Here is a 16406-nt window from a genome sequence, read left to right on the forward strand (position 1 = left end):
TATCATCTGAACATTGAAAGTTGTGAAATAAGCCTTCCTCCAATCCTGACACCACATTCTTCTTCATAATCCAACTTCTCTGATGATTTGCTCAGCCTAAGAGTGAATAAGTGTGGTGAAAGGATACAACCCTGACACACACCTTTCCTGATTTTACACCAGGCAGTGTCCCCGTGTTGTATAAGCACAACTGCCTCTGATCCATGTACAAGTTCCGCATGAGCGCAATGAAATGTTCTGGAATATCTTGGATTCTTCTCCAAGTTATTCATAGTTTATTATGATCCACAGAGTTGAATGTCTTGGTATCGTAAATAAATCACAAGTAGACATCTTTCTGGTAATCTCTTCTTTCACTCAAGGTTCATTTGACGTCAGCAAGGATATCCCTTGTTCTACATCCTCTTCTGAATCTGGTCTGAGCCTCTGGAAGCCCCTCTCAATGTACAGCTGCAACCATTGTGGGGTCATTTTCAGCAAAACTCTACTTGCATGTAAGATGAATGATATTGTTCTCTAATTTGAGCTTCTGGGGGGTTGCTTTTCTTTGGAATGGGTGCACATGTAGATCTCTTCCAGTCATTTGGCCAAGTAGCTGTCTTTCAGTTTTCCTTGCATAGACAAGTGAGTGCTTTCAACTTATTGAAACATTTCTTTTGTATGACATCAATTCCTGGAGCCTTGCCTTTGGCTAATGTTTTCAGTACAGCTTGATCTTCCTCCTTCAGCACCATGGATTCTTGCTCATATGCTACCTCCGGAAATGGTGGGGTGCTGACTTATTTTTGGTACAGTGACTCTATGTGTTCTTTCCATCTTCTTTTGATACCCCCTGCTTCATTCACTATTTTGCCCATAGAATCTTTCAGTATTGCAACTTAAGGCTTGACTTTTTTCTTGAGTTCTTGCAGCTTAATATATGCTAAGTGCGTTATTTGGTTTTGTTTTGTTTTGTTTTTTTAACTCTAGGTCTTCGCACATTTCATTTTATTTGGCTTTGTCTTCTCGAGCTGTCCTCTGAAACTTTCTATTCGGCTCTTTGATTTCATCCTTTCTTCCTTTTGCTTTAGCTTTCCTATAATTATTACGAGCAAATTTCAGAGTCTCTTATGATATCCACTTTGATCTTTTCTTTCTTTCCTTTTTAATGACTTGTTTTCTTCATGAAAGATGTTCTTGATGTCATTGGTGTTCAGTGCAGAAAATATGTTCTTGAGAGGTTCTCAAAATTTGGGTGGGATAGACTCAAGGTCATATTATGGCTCTCATAGACTTCTTTTAATTTTTTCTTCGGCTTCAACATGAACTTACGTATGAGCAATTGGTGCTCTGTTCCATAGTCAGCCCCTGGCCTGGGGTTTTAGTTGCTCGTGTTGAGTTTCTCCATCATTTATTCCCACAGATCAATTTGTATTCTGTGTATTCCATCTGGAGAAGTCCATGTGTATAGCTGGTGTTTGTGTTGTTGAAAAAAGGCATTTTCCGTGAAGGCCCGCGGCGGGTGTTGACGCGATGTGATTTCTGCCCAGTGCTCTGAATGGCAAAGTGAAGAAATTCAATGAAGCACGGGTAAACGGCGGGAGTAACTATGACTCTTTCTTAAGGTAGCCAAATGCCTCGTCATCTAATTAGTGACGCGCATGAATGGATGAATGAGATTCCCACTGTCCCTACCTACTATCCAGCGAAATCACAGCCAAGGGAACGGGCTTGGCGGAATCAGCGGGGAAAGAAGACCCTGTTGAGCTTGACTCTAGTCTGGCATGGTGAAGAGACATGAGAGGTGTAGAATAAGTGGGAGGCCCCCCGGCGTCCGTCCGTTTCCCCGCGAGGGGGGCGGGCGGGGTTCCGCCGGTCATACGGGCCGCTGGTGAAATAATACTACTCTGATCGTTTTTTCACTGACCCGGTGAGGGGGGGGGGGCGAGCCCCCAATAAAAAAGAAAAAGAAAAAAGGCATTTTCTATGAACAAGTCAAAAAGCTAGAAAGCTTAAGAGGAGGAAAACTCAATGGCAGTGAACTTGGTTTGGTTTGGTTTGGTTTGTATTATAATTCAGAGGGTCAGGAAATAAGATCCTCAACCAGATAGATTTATACCAAAACAAAAAAAAAACACCTCACTTCCATTGAGTTGATGCCAATTCATATTGACCCTATAGGACAAGGTAGAACTGCCCCTGTGGGTTTCTAAGACTGTAACTCTTTATGGGATTAGGAAGCCCCATCTTTCTCTCGTGAGACAGAGACAGTGGTTGCAATAATGGGTTCAAACATAGCCCCTGGGCGAGCGGGCAGTGTTTCTTTCTGTTGTACATAGGATTGCTATGAGCTGAAACCAACTCAGGGACACCCAACAACAGTATTATCATTGATATTATCCAAAGGTTACTTACTCTGTTGTATAGTACCGTAAGTTTCATAAATGTTTGTTAAATCTAGAATATGGCATATTCTCCAACTTAACTGACCTAAGCACTTTGAAAGTCAGGGTCATGGAAAGTGTACCTCGTTGGAGGGTGACTGTTACAGATGCAAAGAATCTACAGGAGATGGATGAACCGTGCTTGAAGCCCAATTAGGGAAAAGCAATTTCTAAATGACTTGTGGGGACAATTGGGGAATTTTTAAACATAGAATTGTGTATTAGAGGATATTATACAAATGCTGTTGTTTTCTTCAGTGCCTTTATGTATGAGATTAAGGGAGAGAAAATAATTCTGGATATACTGAAAGAAAAAAATATATAATGCAAAAATAAGAAATTATAAATGGGAGTTCAATCTTTTTTGGGGGGGAGTTCAATCTTTTTGGAGGGTATTCAAGGGGATAGTACCCTGTTCTTTCAACTTCTATGTGTTGCAGGTTCAAATCAATGACAGCCACTATACTGTCTTGATAACTTAGAAGTCTTCATTTGGCTATAACTGGACCTCTAGAATCTAAAAGTGATTCTTTGATTGCATTCCTGAGCGGACACTTCAGTCCATTTTAAAAGGCAAAAACTCACTTGTCATTTGTTTAGGACTTAAGCAAGTGTGGATAGAAGCTGAAAGCAAAAGTGACTTTATTATTTTTTAGACTTGTGAGCGTGATAGAGTGCAGCATTGATTATAACATACTAGTTAATGAGCATAAGGGTGCATTCTAAAACCAGTCCACTAGTGGGACTTTCTGAGATGGGCGGGGCAGGAGGCAGCTGGCCTTGCAGTGGCTGGTGCTGGTCTGGCTCATCCCCTGATGTTTTTCTTTGGGAATCAAAGCATTGATTCATCACCAACTTCTTCTGGAGTTGGGGCTGTATATTGAGTTTTTAATATCATACGTTTAACAGCCCCTATACCACTTTGGATGACATCCCAGTTTTGTTTGCATAAAAACATTTTTCTTTAAGGGAAGGACATAGTTTATCTTGTGTAAGGAAAACCAAATTATTCTGTAAGGCTACTTCAGCTAAGGACTTAAATTTGTTCTGACATTTTAAAATGGTGGCTTTTAATCTGTGAATGTATGCATTAATTATACTGGAAAGGCCTTTCGAGCCATGACTCTGGGTGATGAGTACAGGGATACCCGTGGGCTGCAGAACCTGCAATACCTAGTTGTTAAACAGCGAAGTAGACAAGCAGATGGTAAGGCCAAAAGTGCAAGACAACCACGTTTCTCCTCCAAATCCGTGCCTCTGGCTACATCAGCATAGCTCCGCGTGGCTTGTCAGCAGAGTGTGTGTGTCCCACCTCCATGGAGGAAGACGGGAGTGCCCAGAATCCTCAGGAGAAGGCCATGCTCACACAGAGGCATTATTGGCTTTGACCTGATTGACAGGCGAGACTCCACCCCTTTGCAAGTTGACAGATTGTTACTGCCACACCAGTGGACGTGGACCTGCGGGTTGGAATAGGTGCACAAGGAGGCTGCATGCTGGTGGCTGGGGCAGTGCCTGCCTCAGGAATTTGTGGCGTTGGTGCTGGGCAATCTGTCAGGTTTGTAAGGACATAAGAATATGATGATGAAGAATCTTTGCCTGCAAGTGTCCTTAGACCAATGAAGGGGTTGGTGTCGGATTAACTCGACACCTTTACACAACTTTTTAGCCACATGCAATTTTCAAAACGAGGAAAATAGTTCTAGCAAGATGAAACTACAATATGTACAGTTGGAAACATACCAGCTTTATTTAAACATATTTTATAAGTGAGCAAGCAAAAATACTTTATATTTTCATCTATGAAAGTTTGTAAGCCAGTTATCTTATACCTTTATCCCCCCAATTTTGAGTATCCAATTTTTATACTGTTCACTTATATCAACCTAGTGCTCTGAGGAGATAAGGATGTTCCTTGATGTGAAGAATCTTCATTCCAATTGGAACCTGGTGAGCCTGCATCCATAAGCAAAGGCAAATCATCACAGGCCATCCTTAAAGTCAGCACCAATAAGCACCAATTCAGAGGCTCAACATTTTATCTTCATCCAGTGGGGGGTCTGGTCAACGTAATGTGGCCTCCCTCACTTGGCCCCACTAGGGTGTGCCTTGGTCACCTCGCCTTTTGTCCATGGGCCCAGTCACAAATTTTAACCATGTTAGCCCCTTTGGGCTAGACCATGAGCTTTAGACCAGCCAACCCGCTTTCATCGTCTTCTTTAGTTCCTATGAACCAGGTTCACGGATGTTAGTGACCAGACTGAACCCATTTTCTTATTACATTTCTTTACACTTCCACGCAACAAGTAGGCCCAGGTGGTCACCCAGCAAGCATTTCAGGCTGCTCACAGGCTCCCTTCAACGTTCAGTCCCAGAGAGGACAGTTCCATGATGGCTTTAACATGTTTTTCAGCCTTAGGGTCAAACCACCAGTCAAAGTTTTAGAAAGCCAAAGGGTCCCTTGTTCTTCTCTCAACAGCAGTCTTTGCCAGTGTCTGCAAATTTCCGGAGCATGCAAAGCACTGGGTGGGGCTTACGGTTTTAGCACCGTCTTTGCAGGTGTGCCCTGTACCTATTTTAAAGATTCAAATTGATGGCTGAAAGCAGGAGGCTTAAAAACTTTGTTTTTCTTAGTTTTTATCATTATTTTCAACAGTAACTGTATTAATAACATTAGTCACGAGAAAACAGAATCAACCTAGTAAGGCCAGATCCTAAACTTAATTTTTAAACAATCAAACTTAATTTCAATTTACTTTATTTTAATCTTATTTAAGCTATTTTATTGACACGAAATCTGGCCTTAGGCCCCTAACTACATTAAGCCAGGAAGAGCCTTCTGTCAACCATTTTTACTAAGCAGCATGGTCTCTGTCAGAGAGAGGTTTAAGGGGTCCTTCGTTTAAAATTTATATTTATTACATTTATTTTTGCCATTAGACAGGATTAACCAAAAATAACTTCTAGGAATTAAAACTTTAATTGTACATGTTCTTGGCAGAAAACAATTGAGTAAAGTGTGCGGCCTTATCTGGCGTCTGGCTGTGTTGCTGTAAGCAGTTTTTACGAGTCTCGCTGTTTAGTGAAACGACGATAGAACTAAAGGAAGCAGCTGAGGAGGGCTGGCCCGTGTCCCCTCATGCCAGTCGTTTCTTAGTGTCCACTCAATAAGGAGCGTCTGCTTAATTCCAAGCAGCATCGTGTACATAACCAGAGAGTTGCATTCATTCCTTTGAACAATTTTTATGAGGACCCAATTAGCAGTAGTGACAGAATTATTCATAGTGATATGTTAGACAGGGTTCTTTAGAGAAATAAAACCAGAATGCTAATAATTTTATATATATTTAGATAGATAGATGTATAACATAAGAAAAACAGTTAATTAAATTATAAAGCAGTACAAATGACTCAGTGCAACTCACTCCCGTGAGACACTGGCAGTCCAAGTCTTGAAGGCCGCCGGGTTGTCCTCTGTAGAGTAATTCAGGCTATCCAGGTACAGGCAGCAAACAGCAAGGCAGGTCACCAGCAATCAGCCAGATGACAGGGTCCGACAGTCCCCAGCTCAAGAGATGTAAATTCCAATGTTGTGGTGAGGCAGGTCTTGAAGGAACCTCAAATTACAGTGACACAGTCCACAGGCTAGGTGTCCCACAGGTACTGTAGCTTGCAAATGGAGGCACAGAACAAGCACACTGGTCCAATGATCAAAGAGCAAGAAACTAAAAAAGGCAAGGTTCACCAAGCCATTTCTCTCTCCGCCCTTCAATTAATCCCACATGTGTTTATTGGCCAGGTTGGCACAATAAACTAACTACCTCAAGTGACAATATTTTTTAATAAATCATTTTATTGGGGCTCATACAACTCTTATCATAATCCATACATACATCAATTGAGTAAAGCACCCTTATACATTCGTTGTCCTCATCATTCTCAAAATTCGCCTTCCACTTGGGTTCCTGGAATCAGCTCATTTTCCTTTTTTCCCTACCCCTCCCTCCCCGCTCCCCCCTCCTTCATGAACCCTTAATAACTTATAGATTATTACTCTATCCTATCTCACACTGCCCAGTGTCTCCCCACATCCGCCTTCCTGTTGCCCATCTCCCAGAGAGGAGGTTACATGTAGATCCCCGAGATCAGTTCCCCCTTTCTACACCCCCTTTCCTCCCGGTGTCGCCACTCTCACCGCTGGTCCTCGGGGGTTCATCCGTCCTAGAGTCCCTGCGTTTCCAGATCCCTACTGCACTGCTGTGCATCCTCTGGTCTAACCAGATCCGCAAGGTAGAATTGGGATCATGATAATTGGCGGGGAGGAAGTGTTCAAGAACTAGAGGAAGGTTTTGAGTTTCATTGTTGCTACACTGAACCCTGTGTGACTCATCTCCTCCCCACTACCCCCTCTGCAAGGGATGTCCAGCTGTCTACAGAGGGGAATTGGGTCTCCATCACGTACTCCCCTCATTCACAATGATATGATTCCCCCCCCCCCACCTTTGTTGTTTGAAACCTGGTCCCCTCAGCCCTTCATGATCACACATGTTGGTGTGCTGCTTCCATGTGGGCTTTGTTGCTTCTGGGCTAGATGGCCGCTTGTTTACTTTCAAGCCTTTAAGTCCCCAGACACTATATCTCTCAATAGCCGGGCACCATTAGCCTTCTTCACCACACTTACTTATGCACACCTTCGTCTTCAGCATTTATGTGGGGAAGGTGATCACACAATGATTGTTTTTGTTCCTTGGTGTCTGCTACCTGATCCCTTCAACACCTCGTGTTCACTTAGGCTTGTGTGCTTCTTCTCTGTGGACTTTGTTGCTTCCGAGCTAGATGGCCACTTGTTTGCCTTCAAGCCTTTAAGACCCCAGATGCTATATCTTTTTGATAGCCGGGCACCATCAGCTTTCTTCACCACGTTTGCTTATGTACACGTGACAATATTTTTTTAATGTCACCTTTGACAGCCTAATCAACACCACTCATTTTGTATACTTTCATATGTGAAAACTTTACAAAATTTATTTTCTTTGCCAAGCTGTGCAGTATTATTTTGTTTGGCAAAATCTATTTTAGCAAAAATTTTATGTTTAGCAAAAGCTGTACAATATTATTTTTATGTTTAGAAAAAGCTATAATTAGTCTGATTAACAGATAACCAAGACATTTACACTTGCATTTTTGCTTTAAGACAACCTTTTGCAGATTTCACACATGATGGATAAGAGTTATAACCCAAGTAAAGTTTGAGGCACGTCCTTTCTTGATGAGGAAGCAACTTTTTTTCCCATCTTTCCATGATCCTGGAGTTCATTGAGTGTCATTGGTGAAAGCCACAGGTCCTGGCAAATGTTATTTAACAATTTGCATGAGAAATGTCAGCCCAATAAGATGGATCTGCACTTACTTTAGATGAAATAACAAGCACTGCCAGCGTGGCCAGAAACCTGCATTCAGTAGTCTCAGGAGAAATTATTAGGTCTCTGACTGAGACTGTCCTTGTAGGAATCTCTGGAGACAACCTGCTTAAAGGTAGACACACCAAAGAGAAATGTATACATTTTAAAAATTATCTGTTGAAATGTAAACACAACTTTTTTCTTAATTGCACAAAAGTTTTCATATTTGATTTTTCTAAATGCTTTTTAAAAATAATATGAGCATTGCTTCCTTTCTAAGAGTTGCCTGTTCTGCATCTGAACCCTCCTGTGTTTGGTTGTACAGGTACTGCGGGGTCTGATCTGCTTCTTTTAAGGCACGGCAGTTCAGGTTGCAGCCTGTTGACTGTTTCTTCAGGCATCAGACACCCTTTGAGCAATTTCTATTCATTCTGATAAAAATTTTTTTAAAATTTGTTTCTATTTCATTTCATGTTCCCCTTTGCTGAGGCCCAACACAGCTTTTTGGTGAATACGGCTGTGCTCCTTTGATGTGGAAAGCACCACTGTTAAATAGAGTGATGTTTTAAAAACTGATTACAAGAATCTAGTATAGCCTCCTCCCTGGGGGAGGGACAGCAAAGAAGAGGGTGAGGGGAGACATCGGACAGTGTAATATATGACAAAATAATAATAATTTATGAGTTATGAAGGGTTCATGAGGTAGAGGGGAGTGGGGAGGGAGGGGGTAATGAGCAGCAAATATTAAGGGTTCAAGTAGAAGGCAAATGTTTTGAGAATGATGAAGGCAACAAATGTACATATGTTCTTGACACAATGGATGGATGGATGTACTGTGATAAGAATTGCATAAGCCCCCAATAAAATGATGAAATAAAATAAAAAAGCAGGGGCTTTACCAGAGTTCTGCAGAGCAGGAAGCCAACGTCGGTGGCCTCTGCTTTCCAGGGGTGACAGGGGCGGGGTGGCCTTTGCCTATAGGGGAATCAGCGGCCACCCCATCACAGACAGACTTACGTGAGGCAGGAAGAAACTTTTCCCAAGAAGTTGCAGTCAACGGGGTGGGGCTGGAAGCCACCGCGGAGAGTTTTTTCATTTTTCGAAGAGATTCTGGAGTACAGGTGGAACCAGGGGTGTTACAGGGGACACCCTGCGTTGCCAGTGCGGACAGAGAGCTTTGCAGCGGCAGAAGCTCTTGTTCAGAAAGCCAGATGTGGAGCAGCCAAAAAGTGTGACCCCAAAGGGACATGGAGAAGTAACCAAAGATGAATGAGACCACAATCCAGGGAAAGAAGAAAACAGACACTTTGACCCCCCTGCACCTCGTCCTGGAGTAAATGCCGCCCCTTTGATCGCAGACGATTGTTTCCAGTTCACTACAAAGATCAAAGAGGGACGAGAGAAGGACGAAGGCAGAACTTAGACTCCTCGAGTCCAGGGCCCTCAAGTGGAGCTGACTCAGCAACCCTCAAGGTCAGGGTAGACCTGCCCTGTGAGTGTCTGAGACAGTCACTCTTTACTGGAGTAGATAGTCCCCCCGCCCCTTATCATCATACTAACAACCATATAAGTTTATTGTTGATCAAAGAACAGAAAATCATAACACTGTGAATGAGGGGAGTGCAGAGTGGAAACCCAAAGCCCATCTGTAGGCAACTGGACATCCCCTTATGGAAGGGTCGCGGGGAGGAGAGGAGCCAGTCAGGGTGCAGGGTAGCAACGATGAAACATACAACTTTCCTCTAGTTCTTAAATGCTTCCTTCCCCCATTATCATGATCCCAATTCTACCTTAAAAATCCGGCTAGAGCAGAGGATGAACACTAGTACAGAGAAGAGCTGGAAACATGGGGAATCCAGGACAGATAAACCCCTCAGGACCAATAATGAAAGTAGTGATACCAGGAGGGGAAGGGAAAGGTCAGGCAGAAAGGGGGAACTGATCACAATGATCTACATATAACCTCCTCCCTGGGGGACGGACATCAGAAAAGTGGGTGAAAGAGCACATTGGTCATTGTAGGACATGAAAAAATAATCATTTATAAATTATCAAGGGTTTGTATGGGAGGGGAAAAAATGAGGAGCTGATACCAAGGGCCTAAGTAGAAAGAAAATGTCTTGAAAATGATGCTGACCACAAATGTACAAATGTGCTTGACATATGGATGGATGTATGGATTGTGATAAGAGTTGTACGAGCCCCCAATAAAATGATTTTTTTAAGTTTATTATTTTTTATTACTAAGTCATTTGATTGGGGGCTCTTACACATATGACAGTCCTTACAACCATCATATTAAGCAGATATGTACAAGTCTTGGCATCAACTACTTCAAAACGTTATCTTCCCTCTTAAGCCTCTTGATATATTTTTTTAATGTTTTAACCTTTCACTGTGAATTAGGTGGAGGTTTACATATCAGATGATCATGTTTGTATTCTACAACTTTAACAATTTATCAACCCTTCCGATAATTTGCCCTACCTCCCTTTTTCCCCATTTTCTTTTAGTCAGAGCATATCTTCACATTCACCAAATTAACGCCTATATACCTAGTGTCCTCCTATTATTTCCCTTTCTCTCTCCCCTCGCAGCCCTGGTAATCATCAAAGTTTGTTACCTTAGGTATGACCATCTTTATCTTAAAGATTTAAAATTTTTTTATTTTATTGGGGGCTCTTACAGCTTTTATCACAATTTCATTTTTATGTCTTACACTAACCGCTGTCTCCTTTCACCCACTATTTTTCTGCTATCCATTCCCCTGGGAGGGGGGCCATGTCAATTACTGTGATCGGTTTCCCCTTTCATCCCCCACCGTCTTCCCTTCCCCTCCTAGTATCACTGTTCCCCTTATTGGGCCTGGGGGTGGGGGGATGAGTTATCTGTTCTGGATTTCCTGTGTTGCAAGCTCTTATCTATACCAGTATTCATGCTGTGATCTAGCCAGATTTGTAGATAGAATTTGTAAGACAGATATCAGTTCCTCTGTTTCCCTCCCTCCCCCACCCTGCCACCCTCACAAAACCTTAATATGTTATGTATTTTTTTATACATATCTTGCATGCCCCTTCTGTCCATTCACCTACGATCCTGGGATTCATCCCCCTCAAGGGGGGCTTATTTCACCATCATTGCTATTAGTTTCACACACACCCCTCCTGAAGTTGTTACTCCCATTACTGTTTCTGAGGGGTTTGTCTATCCTGAATTCCATAAATTGAAAGCTCTAGTCTGTACTGATGTATGTACCCTGGTCTAGCAGGGTTTGCAAGGTAGGACTGAGATCAGTAATAGTGGGGGGAGGAAGGATTAAGGTCCTAGATAAGTGTTGTGTGTTTCTGTTGGTGCTCTATTGCTCCCTGGATACATCTCTTCTGTGTGGCCCCTCTGTGCTGAAAATGATGATGTCAATGTATGCACAAATGTGCCTGATACAGCTGATGTGCAATTGATACACTTGATGTAAGAGCTGTAAGAGCCCTCAGCAAAATGATTCATTAAAAAAAAAAAAAGACTGCTGGAAAGCTGAAGGTGGGGGCCATCTAGTCTCTTCACACTCTGACCACAGCTGTCTTGAGGCTAAGCACTCACCAATGCGCACATCCTCTCTGCTCCAGCCAAATTCAACGCTCGTCATTTCTATCACATAGGCTGCCTTTCCTCAGTCTGTTCCGTCACTCAGCCTGCTTCCTCTTTGTGCCACGTGGTCTCTTCCTCATCCGTCTGCCCCAAATCCAGTCAACCCTTCCAGCTTTGATGCGGCCTTCCCTTCCTCCACAGCGGGCTAAGTGGCAGCAGCTCACACTGTCCGGCACCACGTACCGTCAGGAAGACACTCTCAGCTCATCCTCAGAATGATCCTGGGAGGTGGGCCAGGGGAGGGGGCTTTCCCCCACCCATTTTGTCTGCTTGCAAAGCATGTGTCTTCCCTGTGAGTCACGGGCAGGGGCGAGACAAGCCTGGCCCTGGATCAGAACTCTGATCCAGTTGCACTACCTCTCTCTCTACTCTTGGTAGTGAGCAAAACACACAAAGAAAACAGAAAAACCCTTGGCGCTCTTCTGTTTGGGGTCCGGAGGTTCACTGGTGCTTGGTGCTAATAAAAAGAATATAATCCAAAGACAAAATTGTGGCAAAAGTATACAGAGGCCCCATGGTGTGCTGTCCTTAGGTGCTAGCAGGTCGGTTCCAGCCCAGAGCGACCCTGTGCACACAGAGCGGAACACTGCTCAGTCCTGCCAGCCTCGCAATTGTTCCTCTGCTTGAAGCCATTGCTGCAGCCACTGCGTCAACCCAGCCCGTTGAGGGACTTCTTCTGCTCACTGGCCCTCTGTTTTACCAGCACGATGTCCTCCTCCAGAGACTGGCCTCTCCTGACAGCATGTCCAAAGTCCATGAGACAAAGTCTCGCCATAAAGCGTATTTTAAGAGTTGATTTTTTTTTAAGTCATGATATAGGGGGCTCGTACAACTCTCATCACAATCCATACAGACATCCATTGTGTGCCAAGCACTTTTGTACATCTGTTGCCATCATCATTCTCAAAACATTTTCTTTCTACTCCCCGCTCACCCAGATTTTTTTTTTCATGAAGCAAATGATTCGTGTTTTCATCATGACAAACAGATGAGAGGAGGCAAAATGTATGACCATGCTAGAGCTTGAGGCTCCTTCGAGACCTGCTTCACTGTGGTACTGGACCTGCTTCACCAAGTGCCCCAGCTACTGACTGTTGTTGACCCACCCTGCTGTTTGCTGCCTGCCTTGCCCAAGGGAGGACTTAGCTGCCTGATTTTGGACCTGGCAGCCCCCGTGAGTTGAAGGATGTCCTATATATTAACCGAGTTGTCCAGGTGACACTGCTGGGAAAGCCCCAGGGTTCCCCGGCTAAGCTCCCGCTAGAGAAGCGAAGACAGAATCCCACACAGGCCCTTTCGTAGTCAAGTCGAGAGGATGAGTTTCTTTCTCAGCGTGTGCTGCAGCCACACAGAGTACTTCTCCTGAGCAGGAACTTCGCTGTTCCAATCATACACTTTCCTGAAGAGTTCGATGTGGAGATCCAGGAGAGGGCATTTTCTAGAAGGACAGAGAAAGATAAAAACAAATGCCATGTAAATATGTATTAAAAGACAGGTTGTCATTTGGGTTCAATGAGCCTATAAATGAGAACATGCTTTCGAATGGTTCCTTGCGAAACATTCTGCATGACAGTGAGTGAAGGGGCTCAGCCTGCCCAGTGACCAGAGTCCTCCTTGCCACATGGACTCCAGGAACACATCAGCCACCTGGGCCACCTATACAAATTCAGGATGCTGTCAAAAGTTATTCAGCTCTGTAGCACGCAGAGTACTTGTCTTAGGGGACTGAGCTGCTCCTGCTTCAGCACCCCCTTTCCTTCTGCTGAGCCACCACTGAGAAAAGGTAGTGGTAAATGAGGATGAGATTTGTCCCGGGGCCGCTCAGAGCCAGAGCCCAGCATACTTGTCCCGTGTGTCTTAGAAGCATCCTTCTGGATTAATAATGAGGGAGAAACTGAAAAGGCACAGCTGGTCTCACACTTGAGGTACACTGGATAAAAACTCAGCTCGAATGGAAACTAAATCGCCAAGGTATCCACAAGACAAGTATCCTTGCCAAAAAACAAAACAACACCCCCCAACACTGGTAGGATTGACACAGCCAAGACCACAGACCTCAGTACTCAGGGACCACTCTTTGGTTATCAAATGGTCCAAGCTGGGGCGGGGAGCATTCAGTGTTGGTGAGAACTCGTGGAGGAAGCAGGCACCCTTGTATGGACCTCACGTGATCTGGTAAGATGTATCAATGCTGAGGGGCCCCTGAGCTTCTGTGGAGGGAGATTAATTGGGGAACAGATAATGGTGACAGCTGAACACTTTGATGATCATGACTAATGCCACGGAAAACTCTCCATGTGGACATTGTTGACACAGTACATGTTTTGTCACCTATGCACTGACCACAATCACAACAAAAATGTAAAAAATGCATGCCCTTCAATATAGCCAATCCACTGCTGAGAAGTGGAGCTGAAAAAATATTTCATTCTGTTCTGTTTTTAGTGCAAGACATTCTCCAGCAACTGGAGAGTGATCAGTAAAGTATGCTAGCACCCCATGTTCCCACAGTGGGCAACCTCGCCCCCCAGGAGGCACTAGAAGCAGATATTGACAGTGCATCCTAGATTATGGGCTATAGTACAATCGTTTTTCATTGCCGAGGGGTGCTGAGTAATCCCCCCCACCCCGGAAATCGGGTGGTAGGTCAAATAAGTTTGAGAACCTATGCGGTAATGGGCTATCTTGCAACCACTAAATCAACACTGTAGAAATATGAGTGCTGGTATATTAAAATGTTTGTGATTCATTGTTAAAGTAAATGCAGGTTTCAAAGTGATAGAAGGCAGTGATTCCATTTTGGCTTTAAAACATATTTATGTGTGATTATATGAATATCATAAAAGAAATTTCTAAGGCAATACAGCAAGACTGGAGTCACAGAGGTTGTTTGCCAAAAGTAGGATTATAATTGTTTGTTCTGTTCTACTTTTAGCTTCCATATTTTATGATATTTTTCCTTTAAGGAATATGAACTGCTCTTATCATACAAAAAATAATCTTTGATGATTTTTTTAATTTTGAAGGATAAAAATCATAACCACACCATGACTTACAAGTGATCTTCTAAAACATAAAATTTTCATAAATGGTTTAGGATCTATATCTTATTCCTAAGACAACCCTAGTTGGGAATGAAAGAAAAATCCCCTTCCCTCTGAAGGGACAGGCAACAAACAGTTCAGTGGCCATCCCATCTTGATAGCAGAACACTTGACTAGCAGTCCAGAGTCTGCTCACGCCAACCCCACCCCTGTTGGCTCACCTCTTTTGCCGCAGTTCCTGGGAGAGATATTGCAGGTATGGCGAGGGTGGCCTGGGGGTGTGCTCCAGCAGGGCCACGTCTGCACTGCACTGGCTCCAGAGGAAGTCAGCTTCTCGATGAACCAGGTGGGGCTCATGGGGTGGACCAGGTCTCGCCATGCTGCTCAACCCTTTCCCATCGACCTCTAGAAGGCTGCTGCCCCCCTGCTCTTTCTCTGGCACCACGTAGTTCTGAATAAAAAAGACCTTCGGCTTCCCTAAGAGAGCAGGGCATTCATCTGCCATGAACACCCTCCTAATCTGATCCAAGGGGTACCCCGGATGCTTCGTATCCACACCAAACACACGCTGCGAGCTGCCTCGGCTCACCAGGATGCACACAAAGCTGTCGTAGCTTTCATGTTCCGGCAGGCAGGCAACTTGGTGAAGAGTCTGATGGATTTCAGCCACGCAGAGACCAAAGTGGTGGTGGACTTTGTAGCCCAGGAGTGTGAAGGTGTCCTGAAGAACCTCTGGAAATGAACAGACAAGAATGCTGGCGTCAGAACAGCGCGTGAGGAGCAGAAACCAGTGTTACTTCAGAAGCGCCACTGACGCCTGTCCACCAAGAGTGACCCTGCTTGTATCTGAAACACTGGGGGCTTAGCTTCCAGCCACAGAGCAACGCATCAGAGCGGCCAGTTGGCACACAGGTGCTGATCTACAGCATCAGCCTCCCAGAAATCGGATCCTGTCCCAGCCTTCCTCCTCTTCGCTGGAAGAATAAACCCACCCTGCTGGGTTGTGGTATATCTTTCTCGTAGATAGATACTTCCTCATCCAAAACTTCCTTGTTCTTTTGGGCCACACATTAGGTTTCTGTTTCTTGTCTGAAGTCCATTGTTCAGGCAGAAACTGCTCTTGCCTAAGCTCAAAGACTCAATAAACAAACTTTTCCCAAATCAGGTTGCCAACCAAGCCATTAGCCTATTTCGCTAGATTGGATTCCATGTCTGATCACAAAGTGCCCACCTGCCTTCCAACCCAGAAGGATGGTCTTCCAGAACTCCACAGTGCATTCACCCCAAGTCACAGGACCAACAGTAATTACAACAGATAAAACGGCCTCTGCGGGACAAAGGGCCCCCCAACTCATACCAGCTTAGGTATCAGGAACGGATCCAGAAGGGATACAAACTGAAGGCCCATGTAACTGCTTGTCACATATCCTCAATCCTCTACATGAAATGAGGGCAATACAGAACACAGAAAGCCAGTCACAAATAATCCAAAGACTTCTACCAACAGCTTCAAACTTTCTGTCCAACGGATTTTTTGGTCAACCGCTATTAAAATGTAAAAGTGGCTCCTCGACAGGAAACAGGAAAAAGAGAAAAGAGATGATGGGCAAAAAGCTGGAATGATTCTGTGAATTGAATTCACCCAGTTTATAAGCAGTACTTGTACATCTTTACCCACGGCCCAACAGGGCTTTCTGCTCAGGGAACTGGAGTTTAATTATGATCCCACCTCCTTCTAGATGTGGTGGCTTTAAAATATGTCCATAAGTTCTTTGACAGTTCTCCCTTCAAAAGGTGAAATCCTAAGTCCCCTGTTCCGGAGTGTGGGCCAGACTTGGTCATTGATTTCCAAGGAATGTGGCAGAAGAGTGTGCAGAAGAGTGACTTCCAAA

At 44.1% G+C, this 16406-nt stretch overlaps 1 protein-coding gene across 1 annotated transcript in view; it reads right to left on the bottom strand.

Moving 5' to 3' along the window:
- Positions 1 to 8013: 8013 nt before the first annotated feature.
- The window catches only part of CFLAR (CASP8 and FADD like apoptosis regulator), a 57218-nt gene continuing 48825 nt past the window's right edge, over positions 8014 to 16406 (bottom strand). Inside the window, exons 9-10 of the mRNA XM_075530392.1 lie at positions 14736 to 15246; positions 8014 to 12908 (exon numbers count right to left, since the gene is read on the bottom strand). Of these exons, the coding sequence (XP_075386507.1) occupies positions 12773 to 12908; positions 14736 to 15246 (647 nt within the window). The 3' untranslated portion in view covers positions 8014 to 12772. The remainder of the gene's footprint in view (positions 12909 to 14735; positions 15247 to 16406) is intronic.

This window comes from Tenrec ecaudatus, chromosome 13 (genome assembly GCF_050624435.1).
Source record: "Tenrec ecaudatus isolate mTenEca1 chromosome 13, mTenEca1.hap1, whole genome shotgun sequence".
Taxonomy (NCBI): domain Eukaryota; kingdom Metazoa; phylum Chordata; class Mammalia; order Afrosoricida; family Tenrecidae; genus Tenrec; species Tenrec ecaudatus.